Source organism: Protopterus annectens, chromosome 1.part2 (assembly GCF_019279795.1).
Source record: "Protopterus annectens isolate FY-2018-M chromosome 1.part2, PAN1.0, whole genome shotgun sequence".
Lineage (NCBI taxonomy): Eukaryota > Metazoa > Chordata > Ceratodontiformes > Protopteridae > Protopterus > Protopterus annectens.
Genome location: NC_056727.1, coordinates 541,778,453 through 541,803,253, shown reverse-complemented (window position 1 = coordinate 541,803,253; position 24,801 = coordinate 541,778,453). Strand labels below are relative to the sequence as shown.

The window sequence follows — 24,801 nt, the reverse complement described above, 5'->3', positions numbered from 1 at the left end:
GGACTAACCCTGACAAAAAGGATAACAACAACAAGCTAAATCGCACTCAAAAATATCCGAAAAAAGCTACACTCCAAAGTAAATAACCAAGTTGATGTCCAGGAATTGCAGCAAATGAGATCCGATGTAATCTTAGTTGAGTGAGGGATTATGGTTAGAGGAGGCAGAGCTCAATGGGCTGAAGTCTTTGGAATATGGCCAGCCCTTATCTGATAAACCACAGGTTGAATCCAGATGGAAAAGACACAGATTTTATGAGGGATGGAACAAAATATGAGGTGCATAACTCACCTTTTTCATTCAAGAATTCTGGAAAAAGCTAAAAATAATATGGGTAGAAAGGCCCAAAATTACAATTTTTAATTACTACTCTAATTCACTTTAAAAAGTTAAGGGAAGTTCTATTCTCTGCCATTATATATAGACTGTAATCTTCAGTGTTTATATATATATAAAAAAAAAAAATCAAAAAAATTATGGAGGGGACATTCTGCAAAATCAGGGACAGTTTAGTTTAGAATTCATAGGTATGATGAGGTGACACCAGGGACATTCTGCCATATTGTGGTCAGTTGACAGCTACAATAAGAAAAAGAATAAAAAATATCTCTCTCCTAAATGTAAGTATTTCTTATACTGCACAGCTCACAAACAAAGGGATTGTATGAATCTAGGGATGTCACTGTCCACCTTTAATCAGCCCACATTAGGCCAACCATGAACATGCATTTAGTGAAATGCCCACAAAGATACCTTATTAAGAGGATACAAGGCCTAAACAACATGTCCTACATGGACCAACTCACAGCCCTGTCGGTATTCCTACAAGATGCTAAGAGTTTACCTGTGTCTTGTGTACAAGGCATCCTTTGACTGATTACTGATGGACTTACTGCAATCAGCAAGTCAAACGGTATCAGAAATACTTGGTCTAGGCATTTAGACCTCTTCTGCAACATCAACAAAACAGTTTGGTGGGACAAGTATATCTTGCAGAGGATACCGCTGCTGTGGAAAAGACTCCCCATCCACATAAAACAAAGTTCACCCTTGTCAATTTTCAAGCACAACATAGATCCATGGGTGGGAAACAGAACATTTAATGCAGGACGGCCCCCTGTACTACTAATGGACAGAGGCAGTTCCCAAATGCTTTATCCCATGCATGGTTCTCCTCAAATTATCTATGGTATGACCCAAGTTATCCTCACTAAGGGTAATATGCAACGATTGACCATGGGATGGGTAAGGCCAATCTATAAAGAAATGGCATAGGTTATTTTGAGCACAAAAAGGCAAACTGTGTAGACTTAAAATGGCCCGCAAGGGCAGCTAGCTTAGTACTTGCTTATGAACATATAACCCTACTATAATCTGCCATTGAAGAGAACATTTATTGACATTAACATGCTAACAGATTACCATGTTTGAAACAAAAAAGTGAAGAATAAAAAATAAAAATCAATATTACACTGAAGGGCCAAATGTCATTTTAGCTTGTGGATACTTACCTCTCACTGTAGCAATGAATTCTTCTAATCTTCGCAAAAGATCTACATCTCTTTCGAAGTCATAGAAGTGGTGCTCTACCCAATGTCTGCAGACATTCAAAACACTGTAAGAAAAAAATATGACAAACTGATTGTCAGTAGCTATCAAAAAACTCTTTAACAACTCAAAATTACAAATACATATAGGGTGAAATAGTTCTCATTTTTTCTGACCCTCATTCTGAGTGCTAGCGGTACAGCGAGACATATTTCCACAAACTTCTGTCTTGCAGTTGTGCAACAAGCATTAATAATTTGGAAAAATATCCCAATGATTTTGCTGCCTTGAAGACTAAGACACACCCTCCTTGCCTCCTTTCCTTCAGGAATGCCTACATTTTAAACATACATACATTAATTCATTTAACCCTTCCTATTTGCATTACCCTGTTTCAGCTGCAGGAATTGCTATTAACAGTTTTCTGTTGCTGAATGTATTTTCTTGAAGGAGTTTGCAGTGATTCAGTTTAGCCTTACAAGTCTTCTCTTACTTTTTACAGTAAATTATGGCTTCTGCTGCAACATATATTAAGTAGGTCCTTCAGCCTACTTTTAGTGAATGCTTTTATTTTGGGTATTGTTTGAATAACGCTGTTAGTGACTTAACTGTTTACTGCAAGGTGGGGGAGGACAGCCTGGAGAAAAAAAAAAAAAAGCACTGGAGCTTTAAAACTGCTAAGTAAATGACAATGAGATGGGGGGTGTTATACCTGGACATTAAGAATGGTAAGTTTGTGTTTTCTGCAGCGGTATTAACGAGATGTTTTCTGGGGAGAAAAAGATGCAGATTAAGATCTGTCCCCTTCCTTGTTTGAACTTTTGTAATGCAGATGTTACTGAACTGTATTGTTTTGCCAGTCAGAGCTGTTTTTATTATCCTTGCTATATTGTATTTGTTTTAGCTGACCATGTAGTCTCCTGTGTATATGAGCCTAAGATCCATTCTTGTGCTGGAAATTGTTGCTGGATTCTTTTAGTATTGCACGTTTTAACTTTTTTTTTTTTTGCAGAACTGAAATAACGAACAGCCTAATATATGTGCCTTTTTTAGGTAAGGTTCAAAGGATAAAACCACCACCGTTAACAGCTACAAGCATGCAAAATCTGAAGGTAATGCTACTCAATGCTAGAAGTCTAAACCTCAAAATGCATTCTCTTGAGGCACTCCTAAAAATGGAGAACATCGATATCTGTGCAGTAACTGAGACCTGGTTCAAGGCTCGAGAGAGCACCCCTGTAATATCAGGCTACAACTCTTAGCACACTTTTCGGCCACAAAACCAAGACCGAAACACTAAAGGTGGAGGAGTGTCCATATTCAACAAGGATATTCACACCTCCAGGCTAGTTGCCCAAAACAATGCATCTGAAATTCTCCAGGTGCAACTAACACTAGGTAAGACTGCAATCCAAACTGTAGCTTGCTACAGATCCCCCCACCATGTCCCAAGATTCTCACTACACCTTTCTAAACATACTGGAAAATATTAAGATACAACCAAACACCCTAATACTGGGTGATTTCAACTACCCTGCCATTAACTGGGAAAACTACTTGGGTACCAACTCCTTTTCCCAACGGTTCTTGAAATTCATAATTCCAATGCCCTGGATCAACTAGTCCATTGTCCCACCAGGGGCTCCAATATCCTAGACCTGGTCATTACCAACATGGGAGATGGATGCTCCACACCAGCGGTTACCCCCTCATTGGTCATGTCTGACCATAAGCAAATCACCCTTGACATCCACATCCCACCCCCACCCCCCAGTAAGGAAACCTCCTTAAAAAACTTCTCCAAAGCAAACTTCATGCTACTGAAGTCAGAAGTGACAAACTTCACGACACCCATGCAGACGGGAGCTGAGAGTTCGACTGCAGAATCCTACACTAAGGCACTGTACGAGCACATCCACTCGTGCATGAATCGTGCCATCCCAAATAGAACGAAGATGTTCTTCTCCAAAAAAAGGAAGCCAATCTGGTGGTCCTCTGCTATAAATAAACTATACAACAGAAGGAAGAAACTGTTGCAGAAAAGAGGAGAAATCCCAGGATGCAAAAAACTCCCTCACCAGCCTCAGTAAGAAGCTGAGATCCCTCATAAAATCCTCAAAAGCTAGTTACGAAAATAAAATTGCCAAAGATTCCAAAGACAACCACAAGGCATTCTATAGTTATGTCAAGAATCTAAATGGCAATGCTCAGATCTGCTCTGAGCTACAACAGAATGGCATTAAATATACTGATCTCAAGGATATTGCCAATATCCTGGCAGATCGATTTAGTGCCAACTTCACCCCCTCTCATCCCCTAAAGGGCCCATCTCAATACCAAAAGATTGCCAAATTACAGTAATCACAGCCACACAGGTAGAAACCGCACTCTCCAAAGCTAAGAATACAGCATCCATGGGACCAGATGACATCCCAGGATGTGTACTGCATGAACTACAAAATGAACTGGCACCTCACCTAAGTGTCATGTTTAATCATAGCCTCACCAAAGGCTTCATATGCCCACTGAGTGGGGCACAGCTACAGTTATCCCACTCCACAAGGAGGGATCTGCCTTGGATCCCAGGAACTATCGTCCCATCAGTCTGACAAGCCTGATCTGGAAGGGCATGGAATGTATTATCATGGAACTTATAAACAAAGACATTGGCAACCTTCAAACACTGGACCCCACCCAGTTTGGGTTTGTGAAGGCCCGATCTCGTCACCTGAATCTGATTGACTTCTTTGAATCAGTCTCCAGAGCTGTAGATGAGGGTAAGGCAGTTCACACAGCCTATCTGGACATCGCCAGGGCCTTCAACACCATCCCCCAACTCTGGAATCATAGATAAACTTACTAAGCTGGGCATAAATCCCTACGTCACTTGATGGGGTGCCAACTGGCTTACTGCAAGAACCCAGACTGTAAAAGTAGCCAACTCCAAATCCAGCTCCAGACAAGTGGAGTACCTCAGGTTTCAGTCCTGGGACCACTCTTGTTTGGCATATACTTCGCTGAAGTACAGGCCAACACTACGGGACTCTGGCTAACAAAGTTCGCAGATGACTGCAAACTGGGGGCCATTATTGAATCCCCAAATGATGTGGATATTCTACAAAAGGGCCTTACAGAAACAGATGCCTGGTGCCAGAGCAATGGGCTCAAGCTTAATGCCAATAAATGTATAGTTATCTCCTTTGGAAAAAATCATGTACCCATGAATTACCACATAGGTGGCAGGACACTAAACATCAAAAGTGTGATGAGAGACTTAGGGACACAGGTGGACAGTGGTCTCACTTTCGATAATCACATCGCCACAACAGTCAGGAAATCCTTCTGTGTGGCACACCTCATCACTAAGGGCTTTTCATCCAGAAAAAAAGGAGGTCATTGTCCCACTTTACTCATCCCTCATTAGACCCATTATAGAGTATAATGCCCCGTTTGGTGTGTACCTCACAAGACATCTGCAACAGCTGGAAAGGCCACAGAAATACCTCACTAAAAGAATCAGAGGCCTAAAGCATATGCTGACTGTCTAAAAAAAACTCCAGCTATACTCTGTGGCATATCGTCTACTCAGAGGCAATCTCTGCTCAACATACAAGGCCATGTCAAACCCTGAGCTGTTGGACATGCTCCACTTAAAGAAATCCCAATCCCTCAGAGCCACACGCTCCAGGGATCTAAACCTTGTCATCACAATGAACAAAACATGCTGGAGGGATAGGTTCCTGACCCAGAGACTCCCCATACTCTGGAATAGACTGCCCATACATGTTAAGCAGAGCGCCTCATTGGCCCTTTTCAAAAGGAACCTTGATGATTGGATGGGAGATAGGAAATTCACCCCAGGGATCATGTCAGTCGCCCTGCTAGACAGGGGTCCAGAGAAGTAAATATTGTGGGAAGAAATATCCAGGGAATTGTTATGGCTAGGCTTGCATAGGCCCTAGGGCCGATAGCCTAGTACCAACCTATGAACCAGCTCATTTTTGTTTGTTCAGTTTTCTTCAGGTTCAGTAAGCTGACATTTATTTTTCTTCAGTTTCTGCACAATGTACATTAAGCATACCGCTCTACTGTACAAAATTTAAAGAGGATACAAGGCAAGGAGGGAGTGAATGAATGAGAGAGTATAAAAGAGAAAGAGTGAGAATGAATGAGACAGAGGATACAAACGAAAGTGAGAATGACTGACAGAGAGAGAGAAACAGAGAGAGAGAGGTTGCAAGACAGAGTAAGAATGGATGAGAAAGGGAGAGAGGATACAAGACAAAAAAAGAAAAATACGAAGGAGAGAAAGGACATAAGAAAGAGTGAGAATGAATGAGAGAGGGAAAGAAAGAGGATGCATGACACAGAATAAGAGGGAGAAAATGAATGAAAGGGAGACAGGATACGAGACAGAGTAAGAGAATGAATGAGAGACTACAAGAGACTGAGAATGAATGGGGGGACAGAGAAAGGACAGAATGAATGACACAGGAAGAGAGGATGCAATAGAGAGAGAATGCATGAGAGAGGGAGACGGAGAATGAGAGGGGAGAGAGTGAGAGAATGAATGAGAAAGGCACACGGGACAGGAGACAGTGAGAGAATGAATGAATGAGAGAGGATGTGACAGAGTGAGAGAATGAATGACAGAGTGAGGGAGGCAGAGGATACAAGAATGAATGAGTGAGAGAATAAAACAGATATTGGAAGAGAATGAATGAGAGAAGGAGGCAGAGGATGCAAGAGAGAGAGTGAGAATGAATGAGAGAGGGTAAGAGGATGAATGACAGAGGGAGGAGTCAAAATAAATGAGAGGAGGAGAGAAAGGATACAAGAGAGAATGACTGAATGAGAGTGAGGGAGAGGATATGAGAGAGAGAGAGTGAGAGGATGAAAGAGAGGGAGACAGATGATACAAGAGAGATTGGAAGAGAATGAATGCGATAGTGAGATTACACGAGACAGAGTGAGAATGAATGAGAAAGGATATGTCAGGAAAGGGAGAATAAGAGAATGATTGAGAGGGACATACAGGATACATGAAAGAGTGAGAATGAACGAGAGTGGGAGAGAAAGCAAATGCAAGACAGAGAATAAGAGACAGAGACTGAACGAATGAGAGGGAGAGAGGATACGAGAAACAGAGGATACAAGAGAAAGGGTGAGAGAATGAATGAGAGAGGGAATTAATTGGGGGGACAAGAAAGCAGAAAATGAATAGAGAGGGGGAAGAGTGAGAATGAATGAATGAGAGACAGGATGCAATAGACAAAGTGAGAATGAATGAGAGAGAGAGACAGGTTGCAAGAGAGTGTGAGGATATTTGACAGGGACAGAGAGAGAGAGAGGATATGAGAGAGAGAGAGACTAATCAGTTGAATTAGAGAGGGAGACAGAATATGACAGAGAGAATGAATGACAGAAGTAGAGGATACAAGAGAGACAGGAAAAGAATGAATAAGAGTGGAAAAGGATACGAGAGAAAGAGAGGAGAGAATGAAAGACAGGAAGAGAAGATGCAAGAGAGTGAGAAGATACAACAGAGAGAATGAATGAGAGAGAGGAACAAGGTATGCGAGAGAGAATGAATGAGAGAGAGGAACAAGGTATGAGAGAGAGGAGCAGGATTTGAGAGAGAATGAGAATGAGAGAAAAGGATACAAGAGACAGGAAGAGAATGAATGAGAGAAAGAACGAGTGAAGGAGAGGACAAGAGAAATAGGAACAGAATGAATGAGAGGGGGAGAGAATACAAGAGAGAGTGAAACAATGAATGACAAGGCAGGGGGGAGAATGAAGGAAAGGAGAGAGAGAAGATGAGAGTGAGAATGGGGGGTGAATAAGGCAGAGAGTGAGAGAATGAATGACAGAGGCAGAGGATGTTAATGATGTTATGACATACTGCTGGAAAATCATCTCATCATTTATGGATACATTTTTCTGTGTGTGTTTTTTGTCTGTGGGGGGTGATGTTATTATTGAAAAAGTTAATGCTTTTATCCTTCGGTATCAAAGCACAAAGTTATATCTGAAGGAGTTGATGAGTAATGTCTGCACATCCTAACAGTTGCATTAGAATGATGGTTGTTTTTAAAAACTCATTATTTCTTTCTCTTATAGATCATATTAATTTACTGATTTTCACCAGTGGGTGTTTTGCTGAATTTACTTGTATATTTGTGTCTCACTGGTATGTGTGTTTAAAGTACCTACATCTACATTACGTACTTATCCGCTGTATCTCGGTGCTTTATAGCGATTGAGAAGTGAAAAAGGAAACATTAACCCCTGTCTGTAAAATAACCAAGTGTTATCTACTGGATTCTTCCTGCTATTAGACAACTGCGCAGAACTCGCGTGAGCCAGGTTTCAATTCACAGATGAGGGTTAGAGTTTTCCTGTCAAGTTTCTGTTAAAAAAAAAAAAAAACAATGCCATGCAGAGGCTTTGCATTGCTTTGAGTTGTGTTGTGTGTGTGTGTATGTGGATGGGTGTGTGTGGAACTTTTTTTTTTTCTGATAACAGTTACATCTTTACTTACCAAAGGAATGTCTGAAATTGTTGGTACAGCATTCTGCAATATACTTGCTTGTTGGCAAATTTGCACAGAATTTTTATCCAAGTATGTTGATTGTGTTCTTGCAAATGGTTGATCACTTTAATTTATAAAATGTCAGCTTTTGGTATTGTTCAACGTTTGAAGTTACTGCTGGAAATTTTGCTAAGATAAGCAGTTTTTAATTTGCTTTTGTGATTATGCTACATTTTAAAAGCCAAATTAACAAGCACTGTTATTCGTGTTACGTGTCATGTTAATTTTGCCATTCCACATTTTTTTATTTTTTCGATTTGTCCGTTTGTGTCTTACCAACTAATAAGTGCAGATGTTCATACTATCACAGAGCTCACTGTATCCTGAATAGATCTATTGGGGGTAATTTCAGAATAGTATCACAGTCATCTTTTTGTATAAACTACACAGAGCTTAACAAAGCTTAGCAACCACACCACTGAGATTTCAGTGTATATGCTTCAATCTACCTCCATTCAAACTAGGTAGACATTCCACATTGCTGAACTACACCTTTTGTGTAATTTCAAAGGGCCACTGTGATATTTCTGCATTAGCTACCGAGTTTCTGCACTTTTTCATACTTTAGTATAATTTGGAAAGATAGTCACCCCTGGGAATAACCACACAGACCATACATTCCCTAAGAGTAGACCCAGTAGTTAGGGACTTGGGAACATATGTGGAAAATTACTTGGCCTTTGACCATTGTGTGCCTACTGTTGTAAGGAAATCATTCAATATTGAGAAACTTACAAGGGTACACTATCCAGCTCCAAAGACGCAACTGTTCTACTGTACTGGCCCTCATTAAGCTGATCATTGAGTACAGTGCTCCCCCTTTGGTATGTACCTTACCAGGCAATTACAATAACTGGGTCACTCCTACATATTCCTCACAAAAAGAATACAAGGAATAAACAACATGAAATAAAGCAAGCCACCTCAGAGCCTTATCTTTTATTCTCGGTCTCCTACAGACTATTGAGAAGTGAACGAGTCCTGCAGCACTCGTTGCTTACCAATCGGTCTGCCCAGAGCGGACTGTGTGGAATTGACCCTTAACTGATTAATTGACATAGGCAAAAGTACTCTGTGGGTCCACCATTATCTGTTGCTGCTCCCCTTCTGTTCTAACTGGAAGAAGCCATAGCAGTACATAGTTTGTAAAGAAATATAATACTCTATTATAACAACAATACAACATTTTGTTTGCTATTATCTGCAACAGTTTCCCCTCTGTTTTAACTGAAGGCGGCCGTACTAATACAAAACCCACTAGTTTTTGAGTGATTGCGTTCTATATGTACTTGCTGCCCTACTGTATGTTTATAGAAGTAACTGCAGTACATTTTTTAGAAATGTTGGATGTGCTCAATCAGCGTTAGTTCACTTTTCTGAAGAATTAGCATTTTTTATTAGAAACCTGATTAATTGGTTTAATGATAATTGCTGACTCCTGAGTACAGGGTTCTGAATGATGAATGGCTGTTTTAACTGTCTGCTCTAATGTGGATTTTTACTGCTCTGTATCTCCCTGCCTAGTAGTTTTTGAGTGATTGCGTTCTATATGTACTTGCTGCCCTACTGTATGTTTATAGAAGTAACTGCAGTACATTTTTTAGAAATGTTGGATGTGCTCAATCAGCGTTAGTTCACTTTTCTGAAGAATTAGCATTTTTTATTAGAAACCTGATTAACTGGTTTAATGATAATTGCTGACTCCTGAGTACAGGGTTCTGAATGATGAATGGCTGTTTTAACTGTCTGCTCTAATGTGGATTTTTACTGCTCTGTATCTCCCTGCCTGGGCTGAAATTGAAACTGTAGAATTTGCTGTTTGATATTGAATGTCTTAGTGTGTGTATTCACTCTGCTTTTGTAACTTTTTCTGCTTACTACACTCCCATTTATTCTCAGGTTGCTGCTTACACACACACTTTTTCTCCACCCCCCCCCTAGTTCACTTACTACTATTTCTAAACTAACTAAATATCTTACAGGTCACTGACTGATTTGTTACACTCCTGTCTCTAACTACTTATTGTTCCTTCTACAGTTCCAAATAGCTATGTCTCATCCACCCCCAGGCATCTCACCTTGTTCCATATAGTACCTGGGCATCTTACCCTGAAAGAACATCAATGAATCTTGAAAGAACTACCAAAGGGGTCCCAGTAGTGACTCCTGCAACTATTCTGTCACCCCTGAAGTACTACAACTAGCTTGTATGCATCCTATTTGTGTAAATCATTTGTAATCCCTAATGGTTATCTGACTCAGCGTGCACCTGCTAGCAGCCTACCATCTCCCTCCAAGCTCTCTAGGCTCCATCCCACCCCTCCCAGGCAGCTTGTGCCTTTACCTCAGACCTATGCTGTTTGTCCACTAGGTGGCAGCTTTTACTCACTACCAACTGCTCCTGTCTCCTAGCAAGTATAGCTTTTTTCCCCCAACGACCTCCACTATCCTGCTTAGCTCCAAACCCCTGTGTATTTCTCTGCTTCTCTCTACCTTAGATACTTTGTGACCTAGTGCACATTCCCTGTGCCCCCTTACCTTGGGCACTGCTCTCTGCTTCATTGATTGTTTTCTGCTGCCCGCTCTGTCTTCTCTGCTATAACCCGCTCCGTTCGCTCTGCGGGCTCACTCCAGTCCCCTACCCTACCCCCAAATCCCACCCACCCCAGTACTCATCTTTATTCTCACCTTACCACACCCATCAGCTTAATTATCTAATTCCTTTCCTCTCCTCATTACCACTCCCTCACATAACCCTCACACATACACTCCTACAGTTGCATCCCACCCTTATACCTACACCTTCCCCCTCTCTTCTCAGATTCCCAATATAACTCTAAACTTTATTACATACTCCCTCTATTCCCATAATAACTCTATTACTTTACAACACATTAGTCCCAGTCATTACCATCGATTTCCTTTATAATCCATACCTCTCCCTCTTATAACCCCATACTTCTCTCTCTTTATAACCCAGATTTCTCTACCTTTCTCCCCTCTGACATGTTTTCCTTACATCACCAGATCCTCCACACCCCTACCTACTTCTGCTACTAATTTCCTTATACCAAGCCACCTCTTATACCTTCTATGCCTGTCCAATACTACCAACTAAAACAACCTCCTTACTCTCCTGTACCCTCACACTCTCTCCTCCATTTCCACTCTATCTCCCCTTCTCTCATTCAATCCAACCCTTTGCTCCTTTTCATACTAAAATCTTCTTCACTAAAGCCAAGATAGTGTCACCAACTCCTATCTTTAATTTTCCCAAATCTACTCCATGCAAGCCAAAATGGCTAAAGGACGTCTTCTTTAATAAACTATTCCAAGCGGGTGACATACATCCCAACCCTGGACCCATAACCTGTAACACCACCACCAACCACATAACTTTTCCACCTCTCTTAATACCCTAAAGATCTTCACAATAAACGCTCAGAGACTTACCAATAAATCTCATCAATTCCACACCTGGCTAAGCCATTACCAACCTGACATCCTAGCCATCTCTGAAACCTGGCTCAAACCCTCCATCTCAAACTCAGAAATTCTACTCCCCTGGATTCCATATTCTCAGAAATGACCGAGTAGAAGGCGGCGGCACCACCTTAGTCTATTCGAATCCGCTCACCTTAATACCCCTCCAAATTCTAATCCCCCAATTCCATAACACTGAACTAACTGCTGGACTACTAAAACTAAACAAGCACAAAAACATCTGCTTCATTGCCCTCTATATCTCTCCTGGTAATAATATATCAATACTTGAAGAAATTCTCCTGTGGGCTTCCACAAAAATTAACTATGAGACTTGCATCTTAGCAGATGTAAATATTGATTGGAACAAACTCAACAGCCCCTCTCCTTCCCTACCCATCAACCTTGACAACTTCACTCAGACTATCCTCTCTATCACCAGGCCTAACAAAATTAATCCCCCTGGATCCACCTTAGACTGGATCCTAGTCTCCAATCCTAATAAAATAACAAACTCTGGCACTACTCCTGATACCATTAGCGACCATCTCCCAGCCTTCATTCATCGTTCCACTAACTCTTCTCCATACCAACATCAATATATCCTTACTCGCAACCTTCGCAACTTCCACCCTACTACTTTCTCAAATATATTCAAACAAATGAACTGGCATATTTTAAACACCCTTCCCATCAATAAATCTATAGACCATTTTAACTCTGTCTTCCTCAACACTTTAAACTCCATAGCCCCCATTAGAAACAAAAGAATCAAAACTAATGCAGTGCCCTGGCTCTTCAGTGAGACCAAATAAATTATACACCAAAGGGACAAACTGTGGAAACTTCACCAAAAAACAATCTACCTAATACCTTGCTTCATTATAAACAGCTCTGTAATCTCGCAAAAAAAGCTAATCAAGGACAAAAAACCTACTATACTAAGCTCCAGTCAAATAACTATAACAACCCAAAAAAATTTTGGAAGACGACAAACTCACTTCTCCATCCAGGCTCAAAAACAAATCCCTGCCCAACCCAAACAGAACTGACCTTGAACTAGGCTCTGAATTAAACTCCTTTTTCATCGAAACCATCTCTTCCCTCACAAAATCTTTTCCCAACAATAATCCAGCTACCCTTCACCTTACCCCCCCCCCCAAACCCACCAAATAACCTTCCTCCTCTGTTCGAGCTTAAACTTGTCTCCACAACTCTCATAAAAAAACTGCTATCCAAACTTAAGTCCTGCTCTAATGCACCCAACAACATTCCATCATCCTTTCTAAAACGCGCCGCAGATGGCATTGCTCTCCCAATCAGTATCATAATAAACAGATCAATAAAAGAATCCTATGTCCCCAAACTCTGGTGCGCAGCCTTCATTCTCCCTCTTCATAAGGGAGGGAAAAATACCAGTATCTCAAATTTCCGCCCCATTGCCTTACTCTCCCCTATTTCTAAAATCCTTGAAAAGTGCATCCACCTCCAACTTATGCCATTCCTGACCCATAATAATCTCCTCACACCTACTCAGCATGGCTTCCGCCCTGGCCACAGCACCATAACCACCCTAATTTCTTTCTTAGATACTGTTAACCAAGCCTGTGATTCAGGACAGCTAGTTTCTACTGTTTTTCTTGATCTATCCAAGGCATCTGTTACTATCTCCCACGACCATCTTCTTTGTCATCTCTCAAACCTTCACATCTCACCTAAAACTCCAGTTATCAGACAGATCTCAGGCTGTCAAATGGAAAAACTCCATATTTTCCTTCTTACACACAAGGATCCATCCTCGGACCTATGCCATTTAACATCTTCATCAATAACTTCCATACTGCTATTCCTGACACCATAATTATTCAATACGCGGATGACTCAACCATAGTCTGCTCTGCCAGTAACCTCCAAGAGCTGATGTCAAAAACCCAAACTGCTTTCTCAGAAACTGAAAACTGGATGCACCAAAACCACCTATCTCTTAATGCAAGCAAATCCAAAATTCTACTATTCCCACCCACTAAGAACTATTCCTTCAATAAAACCAACTCACCTACAGAAGTCATCCCCTCCGCTAAACTGCTAGGTATAATAGTTGATGAACACAAAGTTCGATATACATGTACAACAAAACAGTAAAAAGACCCACCAAAAGCTAGGTATGCTGTATAGGAATGATCACTCTCTCTCCAACTCAACAAAGCAAACTCTAGCCTCTACTTTTCTCCTTCCTTCCTTACTATATGGTGCTCCTTTCCTAACCAACCTGTCCTCCTCCATTTCCTCCAAATTAGAAAGCTGCTACAATAAAATCTCTAAATTTGCCTCCAAATCCAAAAATTCCACTCACCACTGCCTCACCCTACAATCCCTGAACTGGCTAGAAAGTACAGTTTTGTACCTACCATAAATGTAGATGTTCGAGTGTTCACCCTGCTGCAGTCATCACACTTGGGTTATCCTGTCGTCAGGCGGTCCCGCAGTCGGCCGGAATTCCAAAGTCTTGGTCCAGTGTCAGTTGCTGTCGCCTCTTCCCTGACGTCAGTGCGCCAGGGGTATATATAATGCAACCGACGCCATTTTCTTCAGTTCTTCTTGCCCCAGATGTCAGGTGCTCCCAAAAAGGTGGTCAGAATTAGTACCAAATGGAGTGAACACTGCACAAACACAAAATCCCTTCAGCTATAAGCAAATACATCAGTAAGGCATAGAAGAGATTTTTCCAGTAGATCAGAGGGGATGGAGGGAGGGTAACCTGGAATGCAGCAGGGTGAACACTCGAACATCTACATTTATGGTAGGTACAAAACTGTACTATGTTCATCGTGTTACCCTGCTGCAGTCATCACACTTGGGTTGAATCCCAAAGCTAAGGTAGGGGGGAGGTATCAGAGGGTTAGTGGAGGCAATAAGGCCCTGCAGAACTGCAGTGGCGAAGCCCGCCCTGGACTTAGAGTAAAGAGGTAAGTGATAGTGTTTGGTAAAGGTGTGTACTGAACTCCAAGTTGCAGCTTCTAAAATTTCCTTGTTTGGAACCCCCCTGAGAAAGGCTGTAGAGGTAGCTGTTGCCCTGGTAGAGTGGGATCTAATGGTAGCAGGAACTGGTTTCCCATGATGGGTATAGCAGAAACGTATGCAATGACCTATCCATTTAGAAATGGTTTGCTTAGATATAGCCTTCCCTTGAGAAGCTGTAGCATAGGATACAAAGAGCCGGTAATTTTTCTGAAAGCCTTAGTTTTGTCCAAGTAGTAACGAAGATGCCTGTGAATGTCCAAGGAATGCAGAAGTGTCTCACCTTTGTTCTGTGGATTGGGGAAGAAAGTGGGTAAGTGGATGGTTTGATTCAAAGCTACACTGGAAACCACCTTAGGCATGAAGGAAGGATTAGTTCGTAGAGAAACTCTGTCTTGATGAAAAACGAGGAAAGGTTCCACTGCCATTAGTGCCTGTAGCTCTGAGACTCTCCTAGCTGAAGTTATTGCTAGGAGCAGGGCAGTCTTCCATGATAGGAACTGAAGATCTGCAGAGAAAGCTGGTTCAAAGGGAGGTAGTGTTAGTTTTTCCAGAACAAAGTTGAGGTCCCATGTTGGTGTAGGAGCTCTCCTGGGTGGTCTAATGTTTTTTGCCCCTCTGAGGAACTGCCTTGGAAGAGGATGTGAAAATAAAGGTGGATCCGTGTTGTAGTGAGCTGAAATAGCTGAAGCATGGATTTTAATTGAGGAAAAGGAAAATCCTTTGTGCAACATCTCAGCTAAATACTGTAGAATGTGAGGCATGTGAGGCTGAATTGTGTCTTGGCCTTTAGCTTGGTTCCAGGCACAAAACCTTTTCCATTTGTCCAAATAAGCCTTCCTGGTGCTTGGCCTCCTGGCTTCCAGAATAACATCCAGAACTGCTTGTGAAAGAGGAGCTGGTTTGATGTTTAGTTGATTTGCCATGCAGCCAGATTTAAAGTTTTGAGCTGGCTGTGAAGAATCTGTTTGTTTTGTTGTGTGAGCAAATGGGGTATTTGAGGCAATATCCATGATGGGCTGTGGGCCATATTTTTCAATAGCGGGTACCAGTGCTGGCGTGGCCAGTCTGGGGCTATGAGAATCAGTCGTGGTCTCTCCTTTTTGACCTTCAAAAGAACCTTTGTGAGGAGATGTAATGGAGGGAAGGCATATGCTGTCAGGTTTTTCCAACTGAAAGAGAGAGTCCACTTTCCAAGCTTGATGGTGGAAGGTCCTTGTACAAAATTTTGTCAGTTGGTAGTTTTGAGGACTGGCAAACAGGTCTATGTTTGGAAGGCCCCATTTTTGAGTTATCATTGCAAATATTTGTGGATCTAGTTTCCACTCGTGGGGATCTTTGATGTTTCTGCTGAGGTCGTCTGCCAATGTGTTCTTCTGTCCTGGCAGGAATTGAGCTTGTAACTGGACTTGGTAGGCCAGAGCTGTGATCCATAAGATCATTGCTTGCCTACATAGAGGGTAGGAATGTGTACCCCCTTGTTTGTTTATGTACCACATTACTGTGGTGTTGTCCGTCTTTATTGCAAGTTGTCCTGGATGTAATAGATCCTTGAAGGCTGTCAGAGCTTTCTGTACAGCTAGCATCTCTTTTTGATTTATGTGCAGATTTCTTTGATCTGCAGTTCATAGGCCTTGAATGCATTGTCCTGCCATGTGCGCCCCCCCAGGCGTAGTCTGAAGCATCTGTTGTGATAGTCTGCATGGCTGGGGGCAAGGTGAAAGGCTGACCCTTGTTGAGGTGACATGCCTGTGACCACCATAGAAATTCCTGTTGTAGGCAAGGAATGAGAGATATCATTGTGTCCAAGCTGTGGCTGTGTTGAGACCATACACTTTTTAGGTACCACTGTAACTTCTTCATATGCAGCTTTGCAAATGGTATTATTAGTATGCAAGATGCCATGAAGCCCAAAGCCTGCAGAATTTTTCTTGCAGTTAACTGGGTCTTTGTTGCCATTGTCTTGAAATATCGAGTCAGTTGTAGTTGCTTGTCTGGCGTAAGATAAGCCTTCTGGGCCGTTGTATTCAAGCTGGCACCCAGGAATGTCATTTTTTGTGAGGGTACTAGTTTTGACTTCTTTTCGTTTACTGTGTACCCCAGGCAGTTTAGTAGATGCTTTACAAAGGCCAGATGATGTAAGAGAATGTCTTTGCTTTCTGCTTGGATAAGGCAGTCGTCCAGGTATGGATATATTTGAATTCCTCTTTGTCTGCAGTATGCAATTACTGGTGCCAGGCATTTTGTGAAAACTCTGGGCACAGTAGATAAGCCAAAGGGCTGTGCAGAGAATTGGTAATGGGTTGAACCTGCAATGAAATGGCGGTATCTTCTGCAACTTTGTCTGATAGGGACATGCAGGTATGCCTCCTTGAGGTCCAACGTTACTAGCCATGCTTCCTTGCCCAACATGGGAAGTAGCTGCTGTAGTGTTAGCATCTTGAATTTGGGTACTTGTAAGTAAGTGTTTAGAATTGAAAGGTCCACAATTGGTCTCCAGGCATTGTCCTTTCTGGGCACTAGAAAGAGTCTTGAGTAAAATCCTTGGTCTTGCTCTCGAGTAGGTACCAGATGAATGGCTCTCATGTCCATGAGAGCTGTAATTTGCTTTTGTGCCTCTGCCCATTGATTTTGTGGCAGGTTTGGCATTCCTCTTTTCATTGGCAAGGTGTGAAAGTGGAATCTGTATCCTCGTAAAATTATGTCTAGGACCCATTTGTCCTTTGTGACTATCTGCCAGTTGTCTGCAAAAAGTGCGAGTTTTCCCCCAAGGGGGCTGCCAAGAGAGTATTGCTTGGCCAGATGAGGTGCAAGTCATTGAGTTTACCTTCTGGTGGATTGAGACCTGTCTTCTCCTCCCTTCTGTGTTGTAGTGCCCCATTGGCGAGGTTTATACTGGGCTTGTGGTTGTCCTCTGCCCCTTGGGCATCTGTATTTACCCCTCTGCGGTCTGTCAGTGGCCGGAAAGGACCAATTTTTGTTGGCCAGTTTCTGCTGAAGCGAGGGGGTTGTACTTGTAGGAAATCTTTGACTGTCTGCATAGATTTTGCCTTATCTTCCATTTTCTTTTAAACTTCTTCTGCTTTAACTCCAAAAAGAACATCCTGCTGTAAGGGAGCATCTAGTAGTTTTGCTTTAACATGATCAGGCAGAGTTTGTTCCTTTAATCAAGCATGCCTACGTATAACAGACCCAGTGACAGCTGCTCTGCAGGAGGCCTCCAAAGAATCAAACCCACATTGTAAGGTATGTTTGCCCACCTGCTCAGTGGCGTGCAACAGATCCTGTACTTCTTTCAATTCAGATTGTTGGGGCAGAGTGGTTATTCTTTGCTTTAACTGAGAGATTAGAAATTGCTGATACTTAAGCAAATGAAATTGACAGTTCAGTGCCCTCATAGCTAGTGTGGCTGAGCTGTAAACCTTTTTCCCCCACCTGTCTAGTGCTCTGGAATCCCTCTCAGAAGGTACTTGGTTTTTAGCCATAGAAGCCTTAGCCCCCTTGGGACCCTGGGAGATAGTCTCTGGGCCAGCTACTGGGCTTTTGTAAAGAAATTTGTGGGAATCAGGCACTCTGTAGTATCTGTCAGGCTTAGCCGGAGCAGGAGGTAGAGAGTCTGGGTTGAAACTGGATTCTAAATATACATCATCCACAATGTCCAAAACTGGTGGGATGGCAAGTGGTCTGTGTTGGGGGAGTAAAAGAAACTCTCTGAGCCTTTTCTTTGAAGAGTAGTCTTGACCTTCCCAGTGAAAATGTTCCCTCATAGTGTGTAAAGTTTCCCCAAAGGAGTAGTCTTCAGGAGGAGAAGCTGAGGGAATAGAGTCCTCAGCAACAGAATCTTCATAAGGAGAGGAGGAATAGTCTTGGTCCTCAGAGGAGTCTGAAGAAATGGACATTTGCTCAGAGGAAGCAAAATCTTCCTCTTGTCTAGGCCTTTTGTCAGGAGGGGGCTGTGAACCCCTGATTAAAGAAATCAAATCTTCAGCCATTTTGAGCATCTGTTTCTTAGGCATAGGGCCTTGAACAGGAGACTGAAGTGCAGTCCTTTTAGTTTTAGGAGGAGTCTTCGACTTAGAAAATGTTTTAATGGTGAGAGTTGTTGGTCTGAAAACGCCTTCAGAAACTGATGGCATTTCTGTAGCACCGACGTCTTTTGAAGCAAAGTCGTCGGAATGGCCTGAAGTAAAAGGCTGTGTCGGCCTGGTACATTCCGTCTAAATTTCCGTAGCGGTCTCGGGTTCCAGATCTGCGGTAGTCAGGGGCTGCATCGGAGCCTCACTGAGGACCGGAGACCGGATCAGCCGAGGCCTCAGAATCTGGCTTAGGCCTGGGCTGCCTGTCCTAATCACTGCGTTTTTTGTGCACGCCGGTAGTCGGTTGCTCCGACGGCATGTTGTAGTTAAATTTCCTACCGTAGTGTCGTGCGAAATCAAAGCGTCTTTTAATAGTACGCTTATTAAACCTAGCACAAAACCGACAAGAAGTGACATCGTGGTCTGGGCCTAGGCAAGGTATGCAATAAGAATGAAAATCCTTATGAGGTATTTGCTTCCCACAAGAAATACAATTGTTAACTTTTTCTGACATCGGTCTGAGGTAAGAAAAGTTTCCCCAATGGGGTACTTAGCTTTATAGAAGACTTCGGTCTGAAATTCGAATTCGAAAATCTCAGGAGTCGGCCGACCGGCACTTGCTTACTGCTTCTGCTTCGGGCACCGCGCGGCAAGAAAGACTGAAGAAAATGGCGTCGGTTGCATTATATATACCCCTGGCGCACTGACGTCAGGGAAGAGGCGACAGCAACCGACGCCGGACTGAGACTTTGGAATTCCGGCCGACTGCGGGACCGCCTGACGACAGGATAACCCAAGTGTGATGACTGCAGCAGGGTAACATGATGAACATCTGCCAGACCACCTAGATTACCTACAACTCTCTATAGCACATACTCTCATATTTCAGCCTACAAAATGCCCCACTCTAACATCCTTCCCAATATTCCCAACAGAACCCTTAGATCTGAACTTCAGAACTTAATAGCTATCCATAAACCCAAGCATCCTGCTGGCCAACTGCTCCTCTCCTATGCTCTAGGAAAAAAATGGAATTCCCTTCATCAGTCACTAAGAACCACCCCAAACTATGAAAATTTCAAGGCCCAGCTTTTCACACATTTGTCTACTAAATGGAAGTGCTCCTGCCTCCTCCCTACATGAGCTTAGATCACTTCAAGCCACAAGAGTCTCCCCCTCCTAGTCCTAGTACATAAGCCCTCTATACCTCCCTCAGACACTTTCTTTCAACTCTATCAAATCTCCCTGCAATCTCCCGCTGCTTTATCCCTCTCCCTACTTTTTCCACTCCCAGAGCTATATTTGCTCAACAACTCATGTAAATATTGTAAATACAGAGTACTTCTTTCTACTCAATTTGTGCATTCAAAGCATATTTCACTATCTTTTGTGGATCCAAACTAATCATATCAAATATCAGTACAACCTTAACACTTACTTTCAGCGAATTTCTGCTTCCTATACTCAATGAAAAAGCTTAATTTTAATCTGTTCTACAGAATTATCTGGTACAAGGTTGTATTTCTTGTAATCATATTTGTAAACTACTAATGCATTCTCATACCTTGCTTGCATTTCTTGTAAATCCTGTATGAATTTTTTTTTCTTGCAAATTTAGTATGTGAACTGTTTTTCTGTGTGTATGTAAACTTTAGTATGTAAACTGTTTTTTCAATGCATTCTCGAAGCTTTTCTCCCCGGGCCTCTACTGAAAATGGGCCAGGTTGATCCAGTGGACTTACCCGGTAATCAAACTGGAAATAAATAAATAAATAAATATGTGCTTGGTTTACAAGGCATCATCTGCTACAGTAAGGCACCTATATACGTCTAATAGTATGAGAAATACCTAACTGAAGGACCTAATCCTCATTTGCAACAGAAAACGAACATGTTGGAGGGACAGATATGTGTCACTGAGATTATCCTCTCTATGGCACAGGCTTCCCATCCATGTAATGCAGGGTTCGTCTTTGACCCTATTCAAGAACAATCATGACCAACAATGGATGGGGAACTGGAATTTTTTCCTGGACTAGCACCTATGCCTGTACTGGCTAGATGCAGTGTATTAATGCTTGGCCACCTAAAACCCAATAATATGCCCCTTGGTAACCTGTCCTGTCATTTACATACAGGAAAACATGGAAGGGTGTTTGCTTAATAACGGTCTATGAACCAATACTTTTCATGAACTTTCTATAGGAAAAGTCTGTTTGTAGGTAGATTTTCATTGCAATTCATGTTGCCTGTTTAAAAATATATCAACAGTTTCAGCCATTTAATTGAGCACAACAGGTTTCTCTACTGTATTCCTTAACTTCACGGCCCTTTTCCTCCCTATTTACATTGTCCTCTGTAAAGCAACAACAATAAAGCATTTACAATTTTTATAATTCCCCTTACTTCTGCAACAGAAGCCTACCTTCTCATACTGTGATGGTTTCACTTACAAAATGATTCTCTCATGTTTGAATAAAGTTTGCTGGAGTCGCCCAATTACTGACATCATCGAGGCCAGGCAGTGCAGGTACTTTTTTTTTTTTTAATCAGTTCCCTCCCCCAAAGTGACATCACCACAGCCGTCATCTGATTCTAACTAAAATAATAAGACCCACCCATTCTGTGATGTCATGGCTCCCTTGTCCTTCCCCCAGCCTGAGTGCTGTTCATTTTATTCAGTAGTAGTGTAGTAACACTGATGTTTGGAAACAGAAATTTGGTATGCATACTTGTACATTCTGCACGGCAAATGATGCTTAGGTGGTGTATTGCTTGCATACTTCTCTGTTGTATTTGCACCAGATACTGCTAGTGTGCAGTGCGGGAATAGAAAGATTAAAACATTACCCTGGTATCAGAGGTGGCAGTGCAACATATTCATAGTGGCTTAACATGAGAGTAGCTCTAAGCAAGCACCATGTGAAACCTGAACAAGCCCCTAGAATTATTCAGTGCAGCTTCCACACCTTAAGTCTGAAAATGAATTCACATACTCACATGAACAGGAGTAGCTGCATATTGATTGCTAAAGGTGTATGGGCATGTCGGGTGGTTACTACACTGCAAAACTGGTATGTAATGGTGGAGATATTTGGAAGGCATGAGCAAACACACCAGTATATTAAAGCCATAGCACCAATTGAACTGGAGGCTGGCAAATAGATTTAGTAAGGGATTTTGTCCATGCACAAATATTTCAACAGTGGTTCTTTGCAGTGGCATCCATTATCTGATTCAGGGTAAGTTAACCTTGATGTCCTTTATTTAAAAAAAAATCAATAAAAAAATTACTTTGTTATAAGTGACTTCTGGGCACAAGGAAAAGGAAGGGGAAATATATAGCAATGTGGTTTGTATGTACAAAGACAAATCCAGGGACACTGCAAAAGGTCTTTTTTTGCAAACCAACCAGTAGAGTAAAAACATATGAAGGCAAACACTGCATACCAACACACTTTGCACATGTAAATCTCAATTTTTAACAAGGTGGAAGCATGAAGTGATACCTTAACACTTAAATTAATAAAGATCTAAACTGGTTAATAGTATAAATGTTTTATTCTTTAGCTCCTTGGTGCAAGACCTTACTGGATGTGATTGCAGTCAAGTAAGGACATGGCTATAGTGCAGCAAAAAAATATCCCCTCTAACAAAGGAAATGCTTGAGCAAAGATTAAATTACATGAGTCAAGCACCCTGCTGAGATCTGCCAAACAATGGAATTACCAGGTCAAATTACCCTCAGGACTTTGACAGCTAGGGAAGCTAAGTGTTATGGGGGAGGGGAGAAGTAAATGGACTGGAATTCATTGTCTCACAAATTAGTGCCATTTAAACTAAATTAGAAAAAAAAGCAGCAGTAAACAGCACTGAGTGTGTTCTGTGTCATTTGCACTGTTTCTGTTTTAAGTAGTCATCCAGCAGCAGGAAATGTTACTTACACTGTTCTATTTTACTCAGTACTTTGTACGCATGCAACATGTATGAAATGACAGGAACTTTAGGCAAACAGAGGCCTGCATGGTGTAACATTTTTGGGCCAATGATTTCTGAGATACTGGATGGCAACCTGATTTATCCAAACCACGTCAATATGCCAGCCTCCAGGTGGTCAGAGTCTGGAATTACATATAAAAATATTTAAAATCCTGTAAATAATCCCAGAGTGCTGTTAAAGTGTAGGAAACATCATGCCATGATGTTTTAAACATGTTTTTTGAGTCTGTGGGTGTGGTACTCCTTTAAGAAAGAAAAGAAACTTGGCTCTAGATGACTGGCACTGCTGAAGTGACACCACGACCTTATGTGCAAAAATGGGAGAGAGGGTTGTGGATGGATGGATGGATGGATGAAAATTAAATGTACTACTGCAAAGATGAATTTGTGGTTTGCCACCCAACCATCTAGATTATGTCTGAATAGAATATGAGAACTATTTTATTTTATGTGGACAAAAAGACAATTCCAAAAAAGTGGAATTCTTTGTGATATGTATCTATCCCTCCAATATGTTCTATTTATGTTGCAGAAGAGATTAAAATCTCCTGGGGGGGGAGAATATAATCTGGTGAGGCTCTGTATGTGAGGCGAAGGTCACCCCTCAACAACCTGAATGACACTGAGAATGAAGACCAGGCTTTGAGACAATCAGTGAGAGTCTTATAATTTATAGCCTTGAGTTTCCTGGTGAGAAAATGCTGTGGGCATTCAAGTTATGTCAAGTGTTTGGACAGGTACATGCCAAAAGGGTATTTTACTCTATGAAAGCTTTAATAAGTGCAAATACAATAGAATGTTCACATCTATGGACCTGGAAGGCATGCCCTTAGTAATAAGTTGTGCAGCAGTATATACAGGGTGACTGAGGAACAGTTCCCAATCTGCATAGGTTCCCTGGTCCCTAACTAATGCACTGATTTTCAATAGGGTGCATTGTCACGGACGGTTGCAGGGGACTTCATGCTTGCCAAATTATACTATTATAATTTTTTTGGCATTTTGTTAATAGTCCAAGGTTCTGACACCAGCTATTGTATATGAAAGACTATCTTGGAAGATGTTGGCATCTTCTGGTGAGTTTCTAGTGGCATTTAATTTACAATCAGCAAATTTGGTGAGTCATAATGCCCTTAACACAATGGCTTTCACCTCCAGGAAATAAATGCCAAAGATGAGTGAATGAAGGACTACTTCCTGTGGTATACCTTTGGTTACAGTTCTTTTGGAGGTGATGGATTCATCCACCCTAATATCCTGGGTTCTTACTTGTAAGAAAATTTAAGTAACCATTTGAAATATACATGGATATTGAAAGACCGAAAGAACAGACTTTCACATACCAGGTCTGAGATGGCCATCTCACAAAATATTTCCTTTTCTCCCAGGTACGGCAATCTCAAAATTGGTAGATACAAGTTGGGAGGAATGCAGGGGGACTTACCCCTGTGCAAAAATAGAAGTTTAAAAAGGGAAGAACGATCTTTGAGATTCACTGTTTTCCTGGATTTTCACGTTTTTTTTAGCATGTCAACACTCAGCATTCTGAGTGCTGACATTTCAATAGACAGCCACCAATTTACTATCCATCAAGTTACATGGGGATTGACACCTAGCTGGGAGAATTTATTAATACCAAAGTATGGAATGGTTTTGAATGCCTTAGTGAGGTCTTGATATGTGCTATGTACTGATTTTCCCTCATCTATTCCTTCAGTAACTTTCTCGAAGTCAACCAGGTTGAGCAATCAGGTTTTGCTCTTGACAAATCTGAAATGGCTTATGTCAAGGGTTAGTAGGTTATGTCCTTTTTTATTAATTTTAAAATTATTCTTTCCATAACCTTACAGAACAGGCTCATCTGACTTATGGCTCTATAATTACCTGGCTCAGTTGAGGCAGTTTGTGCAGGTGGATGACTGTGTCTGTCCTCCATTCCTTTTAAATATAGCCTGTTAGGAAGCTGATATTGAATAACCTCTATAGAGTGTTTGAGACTTCCTTTTTAAGGATGGCCAGTAAGCATCCTGATATCCTCAAGTCAAATGCTGGCATAAACACCCCCTCAAGAGATCTTAAGGC

The 24,801-nt window shown here is 41.7% G+C and overlaps 1 protein-coding gene across 1 annotated transcript in view; it reads right to left on the bottom strand.

Moving 5' to 3' along the window:
• The window catches only part of LOC122790011 (son of sevenless homolog 1-like), a gene marked incomplete at its 5' end in the record, with an annotated part of 1,046,520 nt that overhangs the window by 743,054 nt on the left and 278,665 nt on the right, over window positions 1–24,801 (bottom strand). Inside the window, 1 exon segment of the mRNA XM_044057549.1 lies at window positions 1,512–1,615. Within this exon segment, the coding sequence (XP_043913484.1) occupies window positions 1,512–1,615 (104 nt within the window).